This window comes from Ailuropoda melanoleuca, chromosome 13 (genome assembly GCF_002007445.2).
Source record: "Ailuropoda melanoleuca isolate Jingjing chromosome 13, ASM200744v2, whole genome shotgun sequence".
In the NCBI taxonomy this organism is placed as follows: Eukaryota; Metazoa; Chordata; class Mammalia; order Carnivora; family Ursidae; genus Ailuropoda; species Ailuropoda melanoleuca.
This window is the reverse complement of record NC_048230.1, coordinates 92,261,768-92,285,522: the sequence shown is the minus strand read 5'-3', so window position 1 is coordinate 92,285,522 and position 23,755 is coordinate 92,261,768. Positions and strand designations below refer to the sequence as shown.

The 23,755-nt window shown below is 41.3% G+C and overlaps 1 protein-coding gene across 3 annotated transcripts in view; it reads left to right on the top strand.

Moving 5' to 3' along the window:
• Positions 1 to 251: 251 nt before the first annotated feature.
• Positions 252 to 23,755, top strand: part of NAPB (NSF attachment protein beta) — a 41,604-nt gene continuing 18,100 nt past the window's right edge. Inside the window, exons 1-5 of one of the 3 annotated variants that reach the window (XM_002925463.4) lie at positions 252 to 430; positions 17,907 to 17,986; positions 21,093 to 21,209; positions 22,995 to 23,041; positions 23,195 to 23,272. In XM_002925463.4, coding sequence (XP_002925509.1) covers positions 333 to 430; positions 17,907 to 17,986; positions 21,093 to 21,209; positions 22,995 to 23,041; positions 23,195 to 23,272 — 420 coding nt within the window. In that variant the 5' untranslated portion in view covers positions 252 to 332. The remainder of the gene's footprint in view (positions 431 to 17,906; positions 17,987 to 21,092; positions 21,210 to 22,994; positions 23,042 to 23,194; positions 23,273 to 23,755) is intronic. The other 2 variants (XM_034640250.1, XM_034640251.1) reach the window with 2 other exon arrangements.

Below are 23,755 nucleotides of genomic sequence, written 5' to 3'. Positions count from 1 at the left end.
AGCCACGCGTCATCTTCCATTTCCTCCCATACTTAAATTACTAAAGTTCACCTTGGACTAAGACCCCTACGGAGAGTCACGCCCCTCGCCCCGAAAATCCCCGTCGCCGGCAGTCTGCACGCTCCGATCCCCACCCCGCCCGGCTCTACGGCCTTCTGGGAATTGTAGTTGACGCCTCACCCATCCCTGCCGTCAGGGCCCGACCCGGCACTACAAGTCCCGATAGGCCTTGCGCGCCACGCTTGCGCTCCCCGCCTCTGGGAGAGAAGGGTGAAGGAGCGGAAGGCGCGTCGGAGCCGGGTGAGGAGGTTGTGGCGGCGGTAGGCGCCGACATGGACAACGCGGGTAAGGAGCGTGAGGCGGTGCAGCTGATGGCGGAGGCCGAGAAGCGAGTCAAGGCCTCCCACTCCTTCCTCCGGGGGCTGTTTGGGTGAGTGCCAGACCGCGAGTGCCCGGGGGGGTCTCCGTCGCGGGTTCCCTCCCCAGCCAGCCGGCCCCACGCGCGTCCTGTTGAATCCCCTCTCTCCCCTGAGACGCCTGTGGGCCCTTATTTCCCCTGCATCTTCCAGGCTTCCTAAGCCTTAGAGCCTCCCAGAGACACCTCCCCAAGAACGCCCCAGGGGCTCTCAACACCCCCGCGCGCCCCCCAGAGATCCCCCTCGAGCCCCCAGACCTCACCCCTGTAAGTCCGCTGGAACCTCCAGAATCTCTCGGAGTCTCTCAGCCCCCACACACCCTCCAGACATACCCTGGGGCCCCCAGAGGGCCCCCACGCCCTCCACGCCCCCTCCGGCCCGGCGTTATCCTCGCGTTGGTGCGGGGGCGGGTGTCCCACGGCCTCACCTGGTGGGGTGCCGTCGCCTCCGCGGCGGGACAGATTTGTTCATTTCGCCACGGTTGAAGCCGCCTCTCTCGGAGACCCGTGTTGGTGGGAGGCGAGCCCAGGAGGAGCCGGAGGGGCGGGTCCGGGGACCCCCACCCCGGCGCCTGGCCGGTGCATCTGGGCGCGTCTGGCTGGCAGGGGTGGTGGGCCCCGCAGAGGAGCCGACTGGCGCGGCGCCCCCATTCCAGAGATCCTATGCCCGTTTGCCTTGTGCCAAGTAGACATTTAATAAACGTTCGTTGGAGAACGAATACGTTTTCTCAGCATGGTATTTTTACTTCACCAGAGAGTGATGGGTTCGCCAGGGCCTCCTGTTTGATTAAGGATAACGCAGCTCCTGTCAAGTCGGTGTCTTTTGGGAATCCCGTTAATTTTCTGTAATTCTTCAGTGTTCTCCTAGGGAAGATCTTAAATTCGGACTTCCCAAAAAAACAGAGCTTGCACTGACAGTTCTGGACGGTTGAATATGTGAATGATTCAGCTGTTTAGGATTAAAGAGGCTGAAATTTCCTGGTGGTTTTGTTGTTGTTTTTCTTTTTGAAAGTGAAAGATCTGCCGACAGCAGGAGCATATTTTTGTGTTTGAGAAGGACCAGTACTTAATCTTTGCATTATTAGACGGTTTTATTTCTGTACTAAATTCAGTTTGAAATCTGCTTGTTTTGCTACTTTCATTCTTTTGATTATAATATAACACTTTACTGTTGTGGATCTATCTCCAGGAAATGCTTAGGTACAGGTTTCATGCGGTGCACAGTAGTACAGGATGCAAAGATGCATAAAGGTAAGGGTTCTTCAGGAACCTCTCAAAGGACATTTATCCTAGCCGGTTTCTAAATTTTTCGTAGGGTGCGTAGTTCCAAACGTAGCAATTAATCATAAGTTTGTTCCCCCTTTAAAAGTTACCCCGATATACGCTGATACTTAAGGAGCACTGCCTCGCACTGCCTCATACTTGATTCTAACACCAAACAATAGCTCCTTTCTGTGATTCACAAAACATTTAAAATATATTCAAATAAAATTTAATTTCCTAACACCTCCTGCCTAGAGATGATCTTAATGTTACTGGAGATTTCAAGTCAGGATGTACTTCCCTGGAAGAGAATCTGTAGTTGGCAGAGGAAAACATTACAGCATTGATACTGGTCTCAGGAGAACCCTCCTTTTTGTGAAGAGGTGTTGTGTTATTGTTTTTGTGAAAGGAGGCCAAGTCTTGAGCCAATAATCCTAAAAGGATTTTGAAAAAGCTTTTGTTTATAAACATCTGTTTTCTCCTTGATTGTTGATCACCTGTTTCATTGACAGGAGGTATAGGAAGACTTTCACCTTCACTCTTCACACTGTTTGTACAAAAGTCATTGTATCCTAGGCCTGGCCTGGATATGGCAGGCCAGTTGATTGTCTTAGCTTTTGGATGGGGGGTAAGGTACTTAGCCTTTCTGTGCCTTAGTTTTGTCTGCTATAAAAAGGGGTAATAATAGTATATTTCATAGTGAGGGTTCAGTGAGTTTCTGCTTGTAAAACATTTAGAACCGTTGGAGATGGTGATTATGAAATATTAATTAGTATATTCATCAAAATTGTCATCCATTATTTACCAAGGAAGCAGAGAGCCAGACAGATTAGGTGACTCTGCCAGAATTTCAGAGCCAAAGACCTTTAGGACTAGATCTTTGGTCTTTTAATTAAAGATTTGAAAGAGCTTTGTACCATGTAAGTATTATTTATCCTATGGGGAACTGTGTTATTTTCAGTGATAGTTGGCTCCAAGAAAGCTTAGGGAAAAAGAGTACTCAGGGTACTGTGAGTTTTAATAGTATATAATCACTTGTAAAAAAAAAAAAAACAGGCCTAGTGTCTCTGTCAGTTACAGTAGGAAGACCGATCCTGTATCAATTTTAGATGTTTAGAATCTTCTGTTATATCTGGCATCGTTTGTACCTGACCTCATCCTTCTAGGCTGGAGCACATGTTAGTCCACCCTGCTACCCTTCCTTTGATGTAGAATTTTCCCATCTACTTGTTATCTTTTCTTGAAACCACAGTGTAGTCCATCTCCCCATGTCAGACTCCTGAATTAACAGAACACATGTATTGACATGAGTATTGTCAGTATTGTCCAAGCCCCATGTATTGAGAGCTGACCAGTTAGTGCTTTAAAGGGGACAGGTGATGCTGTTTCGAGGATGTGGCAGCCATTAGAAGGTGCTGAGCATATTGTAGCATACTTTGCATAGAGTCATTCTCATTATCGTAACTGCAGATTAAAATGTATTAGGAGCTTATCTTCTTCACCCCCTGTTTATCCATCACCCACACAGGTTTTATGGCAATACTGTATTCTCACTATTCTATTGCTCTTTTTTGTTGCTTTCAGTAAAATAAGTTGAAAATACACATTGTATATTCCGGGGGAAATGTCAATCATGTACTCTGTGTACAAGGCACAAGTCCCTTGCTTGTCTGCAAGATGTTAGTGAGCCACTGAGGGATGCAGCCATCACAAAATACCTATTATGGGTCTTCTGCTTTTCTGCTTCACTGCCAGTTAAATAGTGGTGTGTTTTTATAGCTGTGGTATTGAATTAAAATTTACTCTTTCTGAAGGGTTTAACATAGTGTAGCAAAACTACTACCAAAAGAGTAGTGTTTTCATTTCATTTGTTCCCAGGGATGAGCTATGGAATTTTGTAATTAATTTCAAATTCGATTGTAGCATCTTAATGAACTACCAGTAAGATCTTAAATTGGCCTGAGTATGACAGTAAAGTAGTTTTGAATTGCTAAGGTCTCTCTTACTATCTTCTTGTTAATAGGAGGCCAGATTGGGGCTTAGCCTGCACAGTGCACATCAAAGAAAATGGCTGCTTAAGAACAACAGTTGGAAGATGTTCTGCATGGCTAATGCTGTCTTCTCCTTTTGGATGTTGCCCAGTCATAAAGTTTGTAAAGAGCCACGAATTTGGCAGTGCCAAATTTAATGAAAGACCCTATTGGGTTATCTTGACACAATTATGAGTCTATAATTTTTGGGAATGTTTCTTAAATATTGTAGGCTATTAATTATTAGTATTCTTCACTCAGCTTTATTTCTACAAAGGTTGTTTTTAAGTTTTGCCAAAATGTGGTGAGGACATATGATAGCATTTGTAAAGCATTAGGGCCGCCTAGGTGGCTCAGTTGGTTAACAGTCCAGCTCTTCGTTTCGGCTCAGGTCATGATCTCAGGGTGGTGGGATTGAGCCCTGAGTCGGGCTCCTTGCTGAGTGTGGAACCTGCTTGAGATTTTCTTTTGCCCTCTTCCAGTGTCCCTCTCCAAACCCACCCCACTTAAAAAAAAAATTTTTTTTTGTTGGTTTTCTAGTTTTAGTGCCAAGTTATAGTTCGTGTATCAAATGATAAAATCTTTCTAGATTGGCCTTATTCTGTTTGCATTTGCAGTGTTCACCATCTATTCTCTCATTCTTGTGAGCCCTGTGAGATGCACTTGTTTAGAAGAGGTAGGGAGGACCCATGGTAGTATGTGGCTCCAGAATGTAAGGTCCTAGGGAGTCTGTCTTACATCATTGCTGTCGCCCCACACCTCACTTGGTGTGTGCCACACAGCAGGCATTTGGTGAATATTGGTGGAGAGAATGTGTGAATGCTTCTACTATGCTGATTTTTTTTTCTTTTCTCTTGTTTAGTTTTCAAGAGCAAAGGCAACAAAGTGAAGAGGAGTTCATGTCACTTTCTTCTGTGTTTTACTTAAATATATGTTTATTATAAACACAGTAGCTACTACATATGCGGGGAAAATGCAAGGACTATGGAAAAGTTCCAGTTAAAAAGTAAAGTATTCCCCGAGTCTCTCCTCTCCTAAATTGTACTCCCCAGAAGTAATGGTTTTTAACTTCCTCTTTAATTCCTCTGATGGTTACCACTGTAAGTCTAAATAATTTTGGAATACTTCTACTTCCTGACATCCTAATTTTAGACAGTATCTAATTTCTGCTAAAAATAATGGATAGTTACATGGCCTTGCATTTTCTCTCTTACCTCCTGGTTTTCTCTCTTACCTCCAATCTCTAAATATTAACTTTTATATTATTAACTTTTATATATGTATAACATATTTAAACTGTAATTCTACTTTTAATTTTTTCCATTAGTTCTCTATTTCTGTGAGTTACAGAGTGGCCATGAGTAGGTTGTCCAAATTGGGATATTTTTGAGATGCCAACAAGATGGGTATAAGCCAAGGGTGTTTGTCCATCCAGCCAGGACACAGGATCATTCAAGTTCTGGGAGACTTTGCAATCTGTTCTTACACTTCACTTTGTATTCATTTGATTGATGGTAAGATCAGTAAAGCTTCTGTAACTTCAAAGCATTTTCAATGACTAACACTTAGGGTTCACAGTAAGGAAACATTGGAAGTAGAATTTCAGAATGCTGACCATTTCTGTATTTAAATGGAACTTATTATAAGTAATGGTAATTAATTAAAATCAAAATAACTAATAGATCATTACTTTCTTGGCTTAAAATTCGTATTTTTTCATGATAAGGAAGTATCTGTCAACGTCTGTTTTAATGAGTGTTTTATTAGAGATTGAAGAGTAATTTTTTTTTAAAGATTTTATTTATTTGAGACAGGGAGAGAGAGAGCATGAGTGGGGAGGGGCAGAGGGTGAGGGAGAAGCTTAGCAGGGAGTCTGACATGGGGCTTGATCTGAGGACCCTGAGATCATGACCTGAGCTGAAGTCAGACGCTTAACCAATTGAGCCATCCAGGCTCCCTAAGTTATATTTTGAAGGCCTCTTTAAGATCTGTGAAGACAAACATGATTTTTCTTCCTAGTTACATATGTTAATGAATGGATATCCTCGTATTAAACTGTCCCGGCATTCCTTGAATAACCCCTTTGGATTATAATGTATTATTTTTTAATGTGCTATTCAATTCTGTTTCTAATTATTTTCTTTTGAATTATTTTCTTTACAGTTCTTTTGTGTATAGCCAATCAGGTTGAAGTATCGATGTTACAGGTGCCTCATAAAAATAATGTAGAGATTTCCTTTTACCCCACGCTATGGTCTTTGAAGATTTAAGTGGAACCCTCAAACTGACTTTCTTGAACATTCTTTAGTTCAGTAGTTACTTCCTTCTGTCACTTCTGTGTTTGTTCATTTACCCTTATCTCTTGATTGTTTTGATGCTTTTCATCCAAACAACTAATATTTTGACTCATGGGTTTTATTAGTTTCCTGTTTTCTGCTTTTACCTCCCCCTCTGGCTTTTTGGGGGAATGGAAGATGATATTTATTTCAGTATTTCCATTATTGTATTTATATAGATCCAAATATTGATAGATGAATTTTCCTTTAAAACCATATTAATGTTTTAAATTGTATCCCCCCATTCTTGATATATAGTGTTAAATTTTTTTTTTTTAAGATTTTATTTATTTGACAGAGAGAGAGACAGCCAGCAAGAAAGGGAACACAACAAGCAGGGGGTGTGGGAGAGGAAGAAGCAGGCTCGCAGCGGAGGAGGGAGCCTGATGCGGGGCTTGATCTTAGGACCCTGGGATCACGCCCTGAGCCTAAGGCAGATGCTTAAGGACTTAGCCACCCAGGTGCCCCTATAGTGTTTTTTATTGTAATTCATTTCCCCTTTAACCCAAGAGTTTATGGGTTGTGTTCCAGGTGGAGGTGCTTTGATTTCTAGTTTTCTTTCATTATAATCAGAGAGCTTACAAGGTTTTCTTTGCCACCTGATATGTGATTGATGTTTATGAATGACCCTTGATCACTTGTGAAGAAGGCAGATGTTCTCTTATCAGAGTGTATGCCTTGATAGAGATCCCTGAGATCTAGATATTACATTGTCAAGGCCTTTCACATCTGTGTTTATTTTTTGTCCATTTGACTTGCTTTGGACTGAAAGGCATATAGTCATTTTTCCTTTTATAAGTGCATTTCTGTCTATCTTGCATTTCTTGTAGTTTCTGCTATGTTTTGATAAGTAGATGTTCACAACTAATATATTTTCATCATGAATTGTATCCTTAGCATTAACAAGTGAATTTCTTTCTTTCATTCGGTATTTTTGAGCCCAAATTCTGCCTTGTCTGATACTGGAGTAGCAATTATTGCTTTCTTATTATTTGCATTTGCCTGCTTGAGGACTGTATTATGTAAGGGGGTTATACGTTCTGCCTGCTGCCTTGTGACCTGTGCTGCCTGGCTCTGGGAAAAGTGCATTTGCCATCTCCATTGAGTCTGTTCGGGCCTGTGACTGACTCTGAGGGAGTGAGTGGAAGGGGGATGCATACACTACCTGAGCAGAAGCTGCAGGGGTCATCCCTTGCTTCTGCCCTGGTTTAAAAAAAAAAAAAAAAAAAGTGTATACTCCTGATAGGGCTACATTCCAGAATACAGAGATGACACATGGAGAAAGAACCAGCACAAATGGCCTGCAGTAACAGGTAAAGTGAGTGAGAAAGAAGCCTTTGGAGATTTGAGGGTTATTTGTTATTGCAGCAAATCAAACAAAAGTTGGTTGATGTATGTTGTATACTTTTGACCATCTCTTTAATCTTAAGCCTTTCAGACTAGCTTTATTTTAGTTGTATCTCTCCTATTGAGCACACAGTTAGTTTTTTTGTGAGCAAAACTAAAAATCTTCAGTCCATTTACATTGTTTGTATGACTGATATATGATTGGTTTTTATTTTTTATTTTTTTTTAAAGATTTTATTTATTTATTTGACAGAGATAGAGACAGCCAGCGAGAGAGGGGACACAAGCAGGGGGAGTGGGAGAAGAAGAAGCAGGCTCATAGCAGAAGAGCCTGACGTGGGGCTCGATCCCAGAACGCCGGGATCACGCCCTGAGCTGAAGGCAGACGCTTAACCGCTGTGCCACCCAGGCGCCCCTATGATTGGTTTTTAAATCTGTCATCCTGCTTTGTTATATTATGTCTTTATATTCATTATGTATGATGTTTTTATTTTCTTTCTTCATGTGAACTCTTTCCCGTGCTTTTTTTTTTCCTTAGGAAATTTTGTATTTTTGTTCTACTGGTAACCTTTATACTATGAATCTTTTTTAATGCCCTTAGCCCTACTAGGCATCTAGTATTTGATGTGGAAAACAGCCATTACCTATATGCCAGTCCCTGAGCCTGTTCTGAATTTTCCTCTCTGACCAGTGTATGTGTGTGGGAGGGCAGGGTTCAGTTATTTGTACTTTGTTGGAACAGATGTCTCTATTTTATTTTTCTACCCTGTCTCTATTTTTTTTTTCCCCTCTTTGAGCTATAGTAAAACATATTCAATGCCACCACCACCAGCCTTTTTACTGATGTTCCTTAGTCGTGTCCATAGTTGGAAGCCAGTGCGGTATTCCTTAAGTTCTTGCTTCGATTGGTGGTACTTATTGTTTGGCTTGGCTGGCTGTGTGATCTTTGGCTCACACTTTTTTCTCTTGAGTTTCCTCAAAAATGTTATTCCCTTGTTATCTTGCTTCGTATGTTGTCTTGCTTTGTATGTTGCTGTTCAAGTCTAATTCAAGCTAACCTTAATTTTGTAAGTAACTTTGCCTGGAAGCCTAGAGATTTTCTTGATTTATAAAATCTAATATTCTTACTAGATGTGTTTCACTGGGTCAGTTTTCCCAGTACATGGCAGACACTTTCAGTATTTAGACTCACATCCTCTTTTGTTTCCATAAAATTTTCTGAAGTTGTAGTTTTAAATATTGTTTCAATATTTTGTTTTGTTTTACTCCCCTTTTCAGGGACTGTAGTTATCCTATCACTTTTTCTGGAATTCTTTTCCCTCCCTTATTTCATTTCCATGCTCTTGGCTGTTTTCATTTTTCTCAGTGTCAGTAGAACCTGTGCTCCCCATAGGTATGTTCTAGCTAAGATTTCATTTCTGAGATGACTTGGTCTTTTACTTTCTTTCCTTCTATAATTTGAAATAGGAGTTCATGGTATTATTTTTTGTTCTCTACTCTCCTAGGTTCTCTGGACAGACTAACAAGAAAAAATAGTTTACCGAACATGGTCGGCAGTGAGTAACTCAAAGGGGTGATTAGAACTAGGCTTAGAGGGGCGCCTGGGTGGCACAGCGGTTAAGCGTCTGCCTTCGGCTCAGGGCGTGATTCCGGCATTATGGGATCGAGCCCCACATCAGGCTCCTCCGCTATGAGCCTGCTTCTTCCTCTTCCACTCCCCCTGCTTGTGTACCCTCTCTCGCTGGCTGTCTCTATCTCTGTCAAATAAATAAATAAATAAAATCTTTAAAAAAAAATAAAAAGAACTAGGCTTAGAGTCTCTTAACAAAGAGCAGTGTATTTGTAGATAAGTGTCAGGATGAAAGGTTTTAGGCTTCCAAGGTCTGCAAACTGGGAAACAAAGGAGTAAGATTTGTTTGTGCAGGCCCATCTCTGTATGAACTTTCCATCTGGTTCATGGCCGTAAAACTTTCCCAGGAGAGGAGATTTATGGCAGTCCTCATTTCTTAGAAGTTTCTGTATTTAGTCAGATAGGGGAAGCTCTGAGAAGGTGTCTTTCTGTATCTCCTATTCTCATTTTCCTCCAGCTCAAAATAATCTTTATGCCAAAGTGGTGTTTTTTGGGGTGGCATATTCTGGTCCCCTGCATGCTCTTGCATTCTGAGTTTTGGATTCCTGACCTGTGATGTAGTTTCATATCTGTAAGTATTTGTTTAATAATATTTAAGTTGTATGGAATTGTTTTCCTCTGCCTTATGGTAGTTTGGGGCAACATTTTTGTCACCTGAAAAGGTTTTATTCTTATTTCTTACATGGTAGCTTTGTATGGATGCTGCTTGCCTTCTTCTGTTTAGAGTGTCCTGGAGTTTCTTGGGCTCATAATAGTATGTGTTTCTGTAATGTGAGATGAGGGGTTTGGTTGCTTTCACAGGTTTCTTAGTTTAAATCCTCTCTTCTGTTGATACCATTAAGGACTTTTTTTGATGAAAAGTGTCAGGGAAAGGTGGGTAGGGGCTTAGTGTGACTCCCAGTTCTGTGATACTCCTTTGTTTCATAAGACTGTTAGTTTATTTCTATCACTGGTTTTCTTTCCCTTCACTACTAAGTTTCCATGAAGCTGCCTCTGCTTCTCCCAGAAGTGGGATCTTCTAGAGGCCACCACCTCTAGCCAAGTTCCCCTTCCAGTTCCCCAGTTCCAGTGCGCCAGCCCTCTGGTCTTACACCTGGTCTCTGTGTTCCCCCACTGTGCAGCCCTTCCTTGCTAAGGTGTTGCTGTCTGTGAACTGCTGTTGTGGGACCCTGCTGCACCCCCTCTTTTTTTTATTGTGAATAGTGTAACAACCCATTTATTCTTAGTTTGAGGATTTATTTACGTTTAATACAAAATTATCTTCAATATCAAAATGTAGAATTAAGGCAATTCCAAAATTTTTTAGACTCTGCTCACACTTTGTGGGTTATAATTATGGATTATAATTAATATTTAAAATATGAAAACACACCTCAAAACAATTTAAAAATATGCTTTATGTAAAGAGCACAAGATATCATTCTTTTCTCCTTCACCCTTCAAGTATGAGGTCCTTGAAGCTAGGGACCCTGTACTTGTTCACCTAGAAGGATAGAATGGGAAGAAACTACTTCTTTAAAAAATTATTTAAATTATAAGAGTAATATGTATTATACATATTTCAAATTTGGTAGTTGTTTTCAGATTGACCTTAAGCAACTGTCAATTTATATTTCCACTAACAGTGTGTGAGAATACACATTACAGATCACTTCTCAAGTAGAATATTTGAAGTATTTTACTCCACCATCTCAGAGAAATAGTCATAAATAAATTTGGCTAAATAATTTAGATGGAAAATAAGAACAACTTACTGGTATTTAGGTAGAATTCCTAAAGGAAGCATAAGGTCTCTGAAGTAGTCTGAAAGAGCTATTCTGCAAGAGGTTGAAAGTGAGATTTAAACAGCTTCAGTGTACGAAAAAATGGAGTAGCTCATTTTCCAGTGATATCATCTCAGTAGAAATTATTGAAAGACTTCCAAAACAGTTAAGTTACTTCTCAATAGTACAGACAACATTTCTTTTTTTCCTATTATGTTAGTCACCATACAGTACATCATTAGTTTTTGATGTAGTGTTCCATGATTCATTGTTTGCGTATAACACCCAGTGCTCCATGCAATACGTGCCCTCCTTAATACCTTTCACCGGGCTAGTCCATTCCCCCGCCCCCCCCCAAACCCTCAGTTTGTTTTCCGGAGTCCATAGTCTCTTGTGGCTGCACCCCGTCTTGTGTCCATGCATTTCCTCCTGACTTCCAGCAGGAGCAGTGTCAGTGGCTCTGCTAGTTCAGGGGTTTTATTTCTCCAGTTGTCTTGTTGAATTCTGTCTCCTAGTTTTGCTGTTCGCATGGATTACAGGTGGTTGTATCCACTGCTTGTTGATCTGTCTGGGTTTGGAGGACATAAGGACAAGTTGGTATTTAGGCAGCTACCATTAGCCTGTGGGATTCACAAGCCTCACCAGGATTTCTTACAGATTGAGATTCAGTTCGAAGATTGAATTTTCATAAAGATGGAAATCAAATAGAAAAACTTCTTGTGGCAAGTCATGTTGTACGTGTCATTTCTGAGTTCATCCAGTAATTACTGTTCTTAGCTTTCCTGTATATTTAAGTATCTTGATTTGTTTTATTAATAGGTCCAGCTATACATTTTCCCCTCTGTAAGAAAGGTGACTCTCCATATCAAGTCGAGGCATTGGGAGTATTACCAAAATAAAGACCAACTAGCTTTCTTTGCTGTACATATTCTCACAAACTTCATTTCAGGAAATTATGCTTAAACACAGATACTTTTGTCAGCCATTCCTTAAATGTCTCAAGATTGTTTCCTGTGTCTGAGAATCTAGGATTGTTGCTTTTCTTAAATAAATAGAAATAAAGTGATAAGTTCTCAGAAAATGGAATTCAGAGTCCAAGGCAGAGAGCCCTGAGACTGCGTTGGTGGTGGAGGTGTAACTCCTGCTCAGCTTCTGTCGGCGGCTCTGGTGGAATTTCTCTGAGACCCAGGAGGGGCTGCCTGCTCTGTGCTGGCAGTACCTAGCTAATAAATGACAGCATTCCTCTGTATGTTGTCTTACCTTGTCCAAAGTCTGTGTTCTTGCCACTACTCCTATTACTGGTTCCTGAAAAAACTACGGACCTCAGTCTAGTGGTTTTACAGGCATTTGGCATAAGAGTTCAAGGTAACTTGATTAAGAGCATTTCCCTGGGGCCTGATTACCTCCTTGCTGCAGATACCTCTGCTTTCTGCATCACATGAAAGAAGTTGGACTCTTTAGAAATATAGTAAACCCAGCAATAAATTAATCTTGAAATGGTTGTGTTTATCTAGGAAAATTGCAGTTTTTAGAATCTGGAGATTATAGAAATGGTGTACAGATGAAAAAAAATGCTCTTGGAGGGAAAAAAAAATAGAATAAATAGTTCTATGTGGCTGTGATGTTCGATGTAATAAGAAATATATATTTGTTTCTCATCCGTGATTCCTGGCACAGAACTTGTAAAGTGCTTGTGGGATCCTCAGTGGTAAGGGTGAGAGAAGCATCTTCTCTATCATAATAAGCCCCTTTCAACAATACTAAAATTTATGCTGATGAGGTGACTGTTGTTGGGTCCCTAGGTGGCTTCAGGATGAGGGCTGGTCCTCAGGAGCCAACCATGTGATGAGTGGGTTGGAATTTTCAGCCCCACCCCCAAACCTCCCTGGAGAGGGGAGGGATTGGGTGATTGAATTAATCACCAGTGGTAATGAAATAATCAGTCGTGCCTGTGTAGTGAAGAATCTTCCCAAACCCTAAATGGTGGGTTCAGAGAGCTTCTGGGGTGGTGAACATGTGGAGGTGTTGGGAGGTGGTGTATCTGGAGAGGGTGGGGATGCTCCTCGCACTTCCAGTATACCTTGCCTTGTGCATCTCTTCCATTAGCTGTTTCTGAGTTATATCATTTGTGATCATAAGTAAAATGTTTTCTTAAGTTCTGTGACTTATTGCAAATTAATCAAATTTGAGGAGGGGGTTGTGGGAACTCCTGATTTTTAGAAAGTTAGAGATGTGATTACCTTGAGGACCTGCCGCTTGAGATTGTTGTCTGAAGTGGGGGCAGTGTTGTGGGACTGGGCCCTTATCCTGTGGGGATTGCATTGACTGTGGGTAATGTCACAATTGAATTGAATTGTAGGACACATAGCTGGTGCCTTCAGAACACTGGAGAATGGCTTGATGTGGAAAACCCATGTTTGGTGTCAAAAGTGTTGTGAGTAGAAAAACAGTGTTTCTGTTAATGGTGGAGATATTTTAAACAGAGTTTGAATTTTTCTCTCCTTTTCTGGATACTTTTTGTGTTTGCTTTTTGTTTTGAATGATATTTGGGTAAACTTCCAAAAAAATGTAATGTGGGTTGTTTCTTCCATCCAGACCCTGAACGGTCAGCATTGTTATTGAGACCTGTGTGCCAGGCCCTGTGCTGGTCTCTGTCCCCAGGGTCTGCCTAAGGGCTAAAGTAATGTTGCTCATAAGTAGTGAAAGTAAGGAGCTGTCCTAGTTGGTGGAGTTTTCCTCCATGGGTCCCAGGCACTAGGAAAAGTGATCCCTGTTTGTAGTCCCCTGACATAGTTTGACATCCCTTCAGGATATTCCGATGATAGACTTGAATTTTGGCCCTAGTTCTGCTTTCACATTCTCACAGCACTGTCAGTGCCACTTTTTATGATATTTCTTTTGTGCTACTCTCTGATTTTAGAAGCAACTTTATTTTTCCCTCAGTTGCCTCCTTTTGGGTACATCTCATGATGCGTGTGCCATCAGTCCCCATGATTCTACTTTAATGTCCCCCTCTTCCCACCCACAGCCCTAGAAGAGCATGTGCTATGGTTGCCAATGTTTTGTAATGTGCTCCAAAAATAGTTCTTACTCAGGATGAGGAAAAATCAAGACTTTAGATTATTTGAGGATTAATTAGTTTTTAAAAGATCAATGACTTATCTGTGTGTAGATGTTATCGGAGCTCTTTGAAATAGTGGGCTGTAGTTTCCCAGGCTGGGTTTTACTCCCCATGCCCCCCAGCATCTGAATAGGAGCAGACAGGATGGAATTGTGAAGAAGGGCAGGGACTTGCAGGCGGGGCTCAAGGCACAGCTCTGTGGTTCACTGGCTCCTGGTGGGACATGTTGTGGCTCTGACCATGTTTCTTCAGTGGAACATGGGAGGTGGGATGGGCAGTCAGATCTTTTCCAAGCCCTGAAGTTATATATTTTGTCCTCAGTATTCTGATCTCTTTGTGGGCAAGACCATTCTTTTCTTAGTGTTTTCTGACACTTATTGATCTCAGTGAATGTCTCCTGAGTAAGCATGGTCAAGAAGGGAAGGGAGTCAGCCTTGCCTCTGGAATTGAGAGTTGGTGAGATCAGCAGGGGCTGCATGGGTGGGGTGGTAGTGGTGATGGTAGAGGTGAAGGTGCTGGAGGTGATGGTGCTGGAGGTAATGGTGGTGGCAGTGGTGATTCTTAGGCACAGAAAGCATTTTCTTCAAGTTCATGGTAGCATAATCTCCCCCAAATAAGTTTAATAAGTTTAAGTTAAGTTTGGCTCAGTTTAGCTTTTCTTAATGTCAGTTCAGGGCCCTGTCCTTATATTGTATCACTTCATAATGTAGATTCCCTCACAAAAACTTGTTTTTATTTTCAAGGATCTTATACCTTGCTTATGGGGGCCCTGAGTAACAATCACTTGAATTATTTGAACATGAGTTCTGATTAGTTGTCCTTAAAACTCAGAAACATTAACTTTCACATGAATAGAACACAGTAAACATTTGGAATGATTTCAGAAGTACATTTTTTCATGAATTGTTAAAGTTATGTTGTGTTTATGGCAAGTGAGTTTTTTTAGTGCTTTTAAAATGAGTATACTTCTCGTGATTCTGTCTTAGGAGAGCTGAGGGTTTTAAGTCTTTATAAAAGTATATTCGTTATTTTTATAATGATCACTGAACTTTACATCAGGATCAGCTCTACCACTGACCTTGGCTGGATGACCTTGGGTGAGCCATTGACCTCCAGATCCAGTTTTCTTTTTTCTTTTCTTTCTTTCTATCTTTTTTTTATTTTTAAGATTTTTTGAAATTTATTTTAGGGAGAGCACAAGCAGAGGGAGAGGAAGAAGCAGGCTTCCCACTGAGCAGGGAGCCTGACACAAGGCTCAACCCCAAGATCCCCGTATCATGACCTGACCCAGGTGCCCCCGGATAGAGTTTTCTCTTCTGTCAAATGGAGTTAGCATCTTTCGTTGTGGTTGTGATATGAAAATGACATAGCATGTGGAAATATCCAGCATAAAACCTAGCATAATGTAGGCGTTCTATTATTCCTAGCTGAATCTATCTCCAAAAATAATAGGGTAAAGTACATTTTAATTAAGCTAGTTTTATTTGGAAACCTTTAATAAGAATGATTGAAGTATAATTACAGTGCAAGATTCCTGGTACACTTTAGAAAAAATAAGACAAGAAAGTGGTAAGCCTTTGTTAGCTCCAAGGAGTTATGGCTAAGATCAAAAACTTAGGAATTTTCCATTGGGGTAATTAGCTAATTGTTTTGCTGTTGTTGTTTTAATATATAAAGTTATGATTGAAAGAAAGCTTTGCTAATTCTGACACTGCATTTTTGGTGTGGCTTGTCACCATCCTGTCATTTACTGTGTGACATAGCCCCTAAAGGATTTTTTCTTTGTGTATGTGTGGTGGGGGAGAGAGTGGTACGGCGTTAGATATAATTCACATACCATATAATTCATCCATTTTAAGTATCCAGTTCAATAGTTTTTAGCATAGTCACAAAGATGTGCATCCATCATAATAATACATTTTAGAACACTCTAATCGCCAACTCTACTCTCCTTGCCCCTCCCTGTTTTTCTCCAAAACTCTAGACAACCACTAATCTGTTTTCTGTCTCTATAGTTCTGCTTACTCTGAAGTGAAATCTTACAGTATGCTCATGGCTTCAACGCTTATCCATATTAGAGCATGTATCAATACTTCGTTTCTTTTTATTGTCCAGTATTCCATTGTATGCATAAACCACTTTTTTTTTTTTATATTTACATCAGTTGATGGGCATTTAGGTTGTTCCCACTTTCTGGCAGTTATAATAATGCTAGGGTGAACGTTTGTATACAAGTTTTTGTGTGGACATAGTCTTTCTCATTTCTCTGGGGTGTGTACCAAGGAGTGGAGTTGCTGGGTCATATAATAACTCTGTGTTTAACCTTTTGAGCAACTGCCAGACTAAATGTGGCTGCAGCATTTTACATTTGTACCAGCAGTATAGGAGGGTTCCAGCTTCTATACATCCTTCCTAACATTTGTTATTATCTGTCTTTTGATTCTAGCCATCCTTGTGGGTGTGAAATGGGATCTCATTTGTGGTTTTGATTTGCATTTCGCTGATGGCTAATGATGTTGAATATCTCTTCATGTGCTTATTGGCTGTTTGTGTATCTTCTTTGAGGTGCCTATTTTTTTAATTATTAGTCATTTTATTGTTGAGTTGTAAGAGCTCGTTACCTATTCCAGATATAAGTCCCTTAGCAGACATATCCCTTATTTGTACAAATATGCCCAGAAGTTGTTATGCCTTTAGTACATGGATCTAATTACAATAATCATCCTGAAATTGAGTACCTGCTCTGGGTCAAGCCCTGCAGTGGCTACTATATATGGATTATTTCCTTTGATCTTTATAATGACCCACAAGTATAGATCCCGTTATCCCCTGTTTACAAATGCAAAGCTGAGGCCCAGAGAAGTTAAAGAACCAGCCTGGGGGGAGACAGTTGGTAGTTAATGCCTAAGTAGTATGAGTCACGCTTGAGCCTCAGTGTATTTCATTGAGACAAATATTGACACAGAGCTGTCTATGCCCCTCTGCCGGAGCTTGGAGCCTCTTTGAGTTTCTGGCATATGCATATGTGCTCACTCTTGTTCATATTGTACCCACTCTCCAAGGGTCAGCCTTGCTCTCCCCTTTCTCTTAGTCCTTATGTCCTTAAACCACTCTGAATTCCTCATGTACACTGCACATGGTTCTTTGTCTTCATTCTTTGGTTATGTTTATAGTATAGATAGACAAGGTAGAGAAACATCATTTATAGAGGGGTCTTAGTTTAGCTTAGGAAGAATGAGGTCAAATTAGAAAACTCTGGTGCAAGTTACAGAGGATTATTTTTGCGTTTGTGTTAGAAGAAATATCTGACAGCTAAAGCTGTCCCTCACTGAAATCAGCTATCTAGTGGAGAACTTTTCAGAACAGTATGTATTCAAGCAGCAGTACAGTTTCTTTCTCTCAGGAAGTGTAAAATGCATATCCATTTGGGGTGATGGGCTGGACCCTGAGGCCCATTCCACGTTGGAGAAGAGCTTGTCTCCTGCCAGAGGTGATAATATAGCAGTCAAAAAGCATGGCGCTTCTTTTATGCTCTGGCTTCAGGTTTTTGTTTTTTTGTTTTTAAAGTCTGAATAAACATCGTGCTAATCTCTTAAAAATTAACAGGGTAAAAATGTCCGTAACCTTCAAAATTTAATCTCATTTGAATGATGTATTTCTTATTTCTCCGATTGACCTAAAACTTCAATTTCCATGCATGGAAAGGACTCTGGTTAAGGGTGTGGCTCTGAGATCAGCCAGATCTGTATTTGAGTCTCGGTTCTGTGGCATTCTTGCTGTGTGACCTTGGGCTAGTTACTTTACTTTTGTATGCCTCAGTTTCCTCATTTGGAAAACAGGGATAATAAGAGTGTACCCTTTGAGCGAGCAGCTGTTAAGATTCTATCCTTGTCTGGCACATAGTAAGTACTCATTAAATGCTTATTATTTGAGGGAGGGAGAATTAGAGATGTGGATGATTGCTATAGTAAAACTTAACCTCGTTTTTTAATTTTTCTCAGAGGAAACACAAAAATAGAAGAGGCTTGTGAAATGTATACCAGAGCTGCAAATATGTTCAAGATGGCTAAAAATTGGAGTGGTATGTATAAAGTTTTTGTTTGTTTGCTTTTCAGGCAAATAACTTTAAAATCATCTTGAAGGAAGAAGTAACTGTGCATTTCTACCTGTTGGCTGAGACAGGTGTGCATGCTGGAATAATCAGTGTGGCCACCGTGGTCTGGGAGAAGAGAACCTTGTTCTAAGTGAACAACACCTGTTTTCCTTTACCTAAACATTGGTTGAGAATTTCTTACTGTGGGAACAGCTCTGTGGTAGCTGATTGAGGTTCTGTTGAGAAATGTGACATTGAGGGTGTTATTTCTATAAACCCCAACAGATTTATTGTCACTTTTTAACATCATGCTTTCTATCCAGTGAAATTACGCATAACAAAATCAATTCCAAAACAATGGAATTATTTTATTGGCCTGAGAAAAGTTGACTCTTTTTAACACTGATTTGAGAAACAAATTCATCCCCTACCATGAAAAAGGGGCTTGTTGTGTCTCTGTGTGATAGGGTCTTTCTACAGTGAAAATGGAGACTGCCTTCAGCTGGAGCAAGGACTGGGTCTCTAGCCCTGGCTTGCTTCTGCTGCATGATCTAAAGTAGGGCCTTTGCCCTTTACAAATCATTTCCCCATCTGCTTTTTACCCATAGCTTTATTGAGATATAATGGACTATAGCCTTGTGTAAGCTTAGGGTGTATACTGTGTTGATTTACCCATTAAGACTGACACTTTAAAAGGATTCCAGTGAAGAAATTACTGTAGAAATACATGAATCTGAAAGGTCTTTTTTGACTAAAATTCATTTATAGGTTTAGTTTTAGGTTGAAAGGATATGTTATGTTTTCAAAATGTACTTACACCTGAATTATAACATATTGAAAACAGTAAAGGAGAAAAGAACATTGTCTCAGCATTTGTATCTTTTATATGGTATAAGGGTATGGTCTAAGGATAGATTCACATGTACTAATGAGATTGGCCAATGCATGTAAACAGGAGCCAGTCTGTTGGAAGCACTTTACTTGGGCATTCCAAGCTATTACTGTATTCCTGAGGCCGAGCCCATCAGAGCTGCCATTCAGTTGTCTGCTGCCACAGGTACCCGTGTGCTTGGCTACTCCCCTGGCGGCAGCCTTGGCCCCTCCTCTGGGACCGCCAACCCCACGATTCACCAGTTTAAGAGTTAAAGCCTGATGGGCAGGGGTTCTCCAGTCCCAGCTCCAACTGGGGGCCACTTCTCTCTGATTGCTCAGTGCCTGTGCCACGCTGATGGTTGAGTATTTTCAGCACTGCCAGGGCACTCTTCTTATCTGGTATAGAGCAAGAGTTGAGCCTGGGAAGGCTGGATCAGGAGCCTGTACTGCTTCTTTTCCCTTAGATGGAAGTCCAGAAGCCTGAGTAGGAATTATGTGTTTACCTCTGGAAGAGGGGTCAGAATAAGGGATGATGGCCAAAGCTTTGTGGAATTGAATGCTTGCTTTCTTTCTTTCTTTCTTTCTTTTTTTTTTTAAAGATTTTATTTATTTATTTGACAGAGACAGCCAGTGAGAAAGGGAACACAAGCAGGGGGAGTGGGAGAGGAAGAAGCAGCTCCTAGCGGAGGAGCCTGATGTGGGCCTCTATCCCAGAACGCTGGGATCACGCCCTGAGCCGAAGGCAGACGCTTAATGACTGCACCACCCAGGCGCCCCTGAATGCTTTATTTCTTAATAGCAGCAATGGGTTTTTTGGTGTCTGTCACGATTTTCTGTACTTCTCTGAATGTTTTTGAAATGACTAAAAATACTCTTTAAGTACCAAAATGTCTTATGATATTCTTCATCATGTTTTCCTAGTGGAGGGATCTCTTTCCCATCCATTCCTGTTAGTGCTGACTTCCCTATTCCAGACCAACTGAGCTGTGACTCCACAGGCCTTGTGCTTCCCAGTGTGGTGGTTCTCTCTGAGCCAAGAACTTCATGACAGTGGGGCTCATCCCTGTCCAAGTTCCTCATGCTGGCATTTAAAGCCTCCAGAACTGGCGCCACAGCGTCCTCAGCCTTCACCTCCCCTGCCTGCTCTGTTCATTTCTTCTGCAGGTAGCATGGGCTTGTCACTGGCCTCTGTTCCCAGCCTTTCCTTGCCTTCAGGCCATTTGTTCCTTGTTCCTGTGACTCCTGTGCTAGGGATTCCTTCCCTCATTCTTTTCTGCTACTTCGAAGCTACAGTCCTTGATCAAAACCTTTTCTGGGGGCACCTGGGTGGCACAGTGGTTAAGCTTCTGCCTTCGGCTTAGGGCGTGATCCCGGCGTTGTGGGATCGAGCCCCACCTCAGGCTCTTCCGCTGTGAGCCTGCTTCTTCCTCTCCCACTCCCCCTGCTTGTGTTCTCTCTCTCTCGCTGGCTGCCTCTGTCTCTGTCGAATGAATAAATAAATAAAGTCTTTAAAAAAAAAAAAACCTTTTCTGAAAAAATTACGTGCATAAATCTTTCACATTATGCCTTGTCCCAACAGAAACCTGGACAGCACCTTGTAACCAAACCCATCCATCATCGCACAAGAAATATGCAAGTTTTCACACTAAGTAGGAGATAAAGACATGTTAAACTCCATATGAAGTTCAGTCAGGTTTTGTTATAACTTAAGAATCTTTGAGTTTTGAAATTGTGGGTCTAATTTTCACTCTTTGTGATACTTACTTTGTCCAAGAAGCTTCCATTAGCGCTTTCTCAACAATTACAGCCAAGTCCAGTGGACACTCTGAGATAGAAAGATGAGCAAATAAGTATCCTTAACCTCAGTGTTCTTCTATCTTTCTTTAAACACTTGTGGCCTGAAGCCCTGGTCGGTGTTTAGTATATGCTGGGGGACAGAGTTGAACGTGACTGGCTCTGGTACTAAATGGAGGCCTATTGCCCAGACGCCACTTAGGAGGTTTCCTGGGGCTGAGAGAAGCTTTTGTCACCATTGAACTTGGTTCTGGTTTCTTCACACATACCTGAGGTGCACTTGACCACACTTACATGTGCTTCTGACTAGCATGCTTCTTTTCAGCGACAAGGAACTTTTCTAGGGGTAGGTCCAGCCCTTAAAGCATGGACCACCCTGGGGACACCTGCTCCTCTGTGATTAATTGTAGTGACTTGTCTTCTTCAGCTGCAGGAAATGCATTTTGTCAGGCAGCCAAGCTCCATATGCAGCTTCAGAGCAAGCATGATTCTGCCACCAGCTTTGTGGATGCTGGCAATGCTTACAAGAAGGCAGACCCTCAAGGTAAGACGCGCCTGCATCTGCGCAACTAGATGTCCTTGATATCAGGAACTTTCTCGCAGGGTATGCTGCTGGACCTTGGAAAGGACCTTGGTAAAAATAAATTTTTGTGCTTTGAGATAATGGACATTTAGTAACTTCAGGGATTTTTCCATAATCATTTTGAGCTTTTATGAGGAGAAATGATGTTAAATTTTTCCTGGCTGTTTAGTTGTCAGCACTGTTTTTCAGTTTTATGAATATATTATTACTCATCAAAGAAAATGAATGGCCCCTCACTCCTAAATACCTGGTGCATTTTAAGATCAAGTTAATGGGAGATTATAATATCTGATAGTTAAAAACAACTTATTCACACAATATTCATCTGACTTTTTAAAGAGTGTTTTTCAAAGTACTGGTTTTGAAGAAAGAATGAACTTGGGTATTTAAAGTGGCAAAATTTTGCAAATATTATTTCTTTTTTAGTTAATAGTATACACTTAGCAATTAAAAGTACTAACTTCTTCCTGTAGCACATGTGCTGGTAGCTGTGGAGTCTCTCATTTTTTTCTTTTAGCAGTACATTTTAACACAGAAATCCCAACTTTTATTATGAATATATCATTGAGAATGAAGATGCTTTGAGGGCTTTTGTATAAAGATTAATCACATTCTATTTCTGAATGTGAAAAACTGTACACGGCCTAAATGAACAGCAAGGATAGAATGGTAGAATTATAATGTATGAGTATTCTAGAATATGATGCAGGAATTAAAGCCCCTGGATTCAGAGCTTCTTCAATGACCTGGTCAGTGCCCACATGGTAACCAAAGAACCACGTGAGAATTGAGATCTCAAATTTATAAAGAAATGTGTGTACCTAGAAATGCATCCAGAAAACACTGGAAGGAAGTGCATCAAAATACTAGCAGTTGGTTTGAGTGGCATTGTGGGTGCTTATTTTTCTGTATTTTTAAAGGTGTAACAAACCTCATTTCTTAATATAGCTTGGAAGGAAGTTGCTTTTAATTTTGTTAATCTGTGTACCTTTCTAATTCTTCAGTCAAGCCTTTTCTCTTTGCTACCTCCTTTAAAGCAAAAGCAATAAATTTGGAGCTGTCACCCATATAATCCGCATTATAAAGACCACCATTTTGTGACAGGGAATTTGTTGGCTCAGTGTTTCAGAAAATTAATAGACTTTATTAGCAGTAACACTTACTAGATTTTTTTTTTCTTCCTTTTGGCATATATTGGTACACCAAAAGTTAGCATCTTATAACATTGTATGTAATGCTGACTTCGCTTAAGAGTTGTTTGAACAGGTATTTCAAAGTGCTTTTGATTTTGGCTGCGTGAAGAGTCCAATCTATTGAAATGATCTTCCTTAAGAAGGACTGTCTTCCAGAATTCATATACATACATGATATCAGTGAAGAATGCATTTACATTTATGTTTTAGCAGCTAGAGCTGATCAGTGTCGATGACAGCCTGCATGGTTTTGTCTGCTTTTTAATGCAGTCTTGGCCCTGGATGGGATCTTCGCTGTCAGGTTGAGAGTGCTGAACCAGTCCCACGCCAGCTCCAGTTCTCTAAATTCCACTACCCCTGCTGGGGACCGAGCAAACTGAGGGGTCCGGCCTTGTGTGTGATTTCTACTTGCTTTTTACTAACTCACCTGCCCACCATCCACCCCAAATGCAACCTCTTTAACATTCTAGTAACAGCCAGGAGGATAGGATCCCAGGAAGCCTCTTTGACTGAATGGATTTTTCATTGTTTTTCTTAAATGCCTTCGCTTCAGAGGCTATCAACTGCTTAAATGCAGCCATCGACATTTACACAGACATGGTAAGACACTGCCTTGCTTGAGCGGCTGTGGGGTGGAATCCTGGAGATGGCTTACAGTTGTACTTTTGTTGTTGTTTTTTTTCTTCCCAAAGGGATTGGCATTCAAAAAGGTAAAAGCAGAATGTGACTCTGTTTTTTTGTTTCTTCCCCCAGGGAAGGTTTACGATTGCAGCCAAGCACCACATCACCATTGCGGAGATCTATGAGACCGAACTGGTAGATATCGAGAAGGTAAGCCAGGGCACAGTTCCTCCATAGCTGGGTACGAGGCAGGTAGATGACATGACGCGGGGAGCCCTCCCCCTTCCAGCAGAGTTGAATGGTGCAGAGCCATTGAGATGGCTTCACGTGGAGAGTGGGGGACCTGACAGGCTGAGGACTTGGTGGGCCTCTCCTGGGATGAGCACCTGGCACCTGAGATCTGGGTAAGGTTTACCAGGCCTGCCTGTTATCTCTGTTCTGGGTGATTCATGTCAGGATGGTGGTATTAGCAGAAGTCTTCCTCCTGGTCGCCAAGGCCTCTATGGCCCCATGAAGGAAGCTTCAGGACTGTAGGCACGTGCACACCTTTATATCCAGACCCTGACCTAGAGGGGGAAGGGAGCTGAATGCCAGCTTGGCCACACCTGTTTCATGCAGGTCCGGTTTTCTGAGCTGTGGTGTATAGCAGCAAAAGAAGAGAGGCAGGAGAAAATGCTCACTGAGCACCACTCT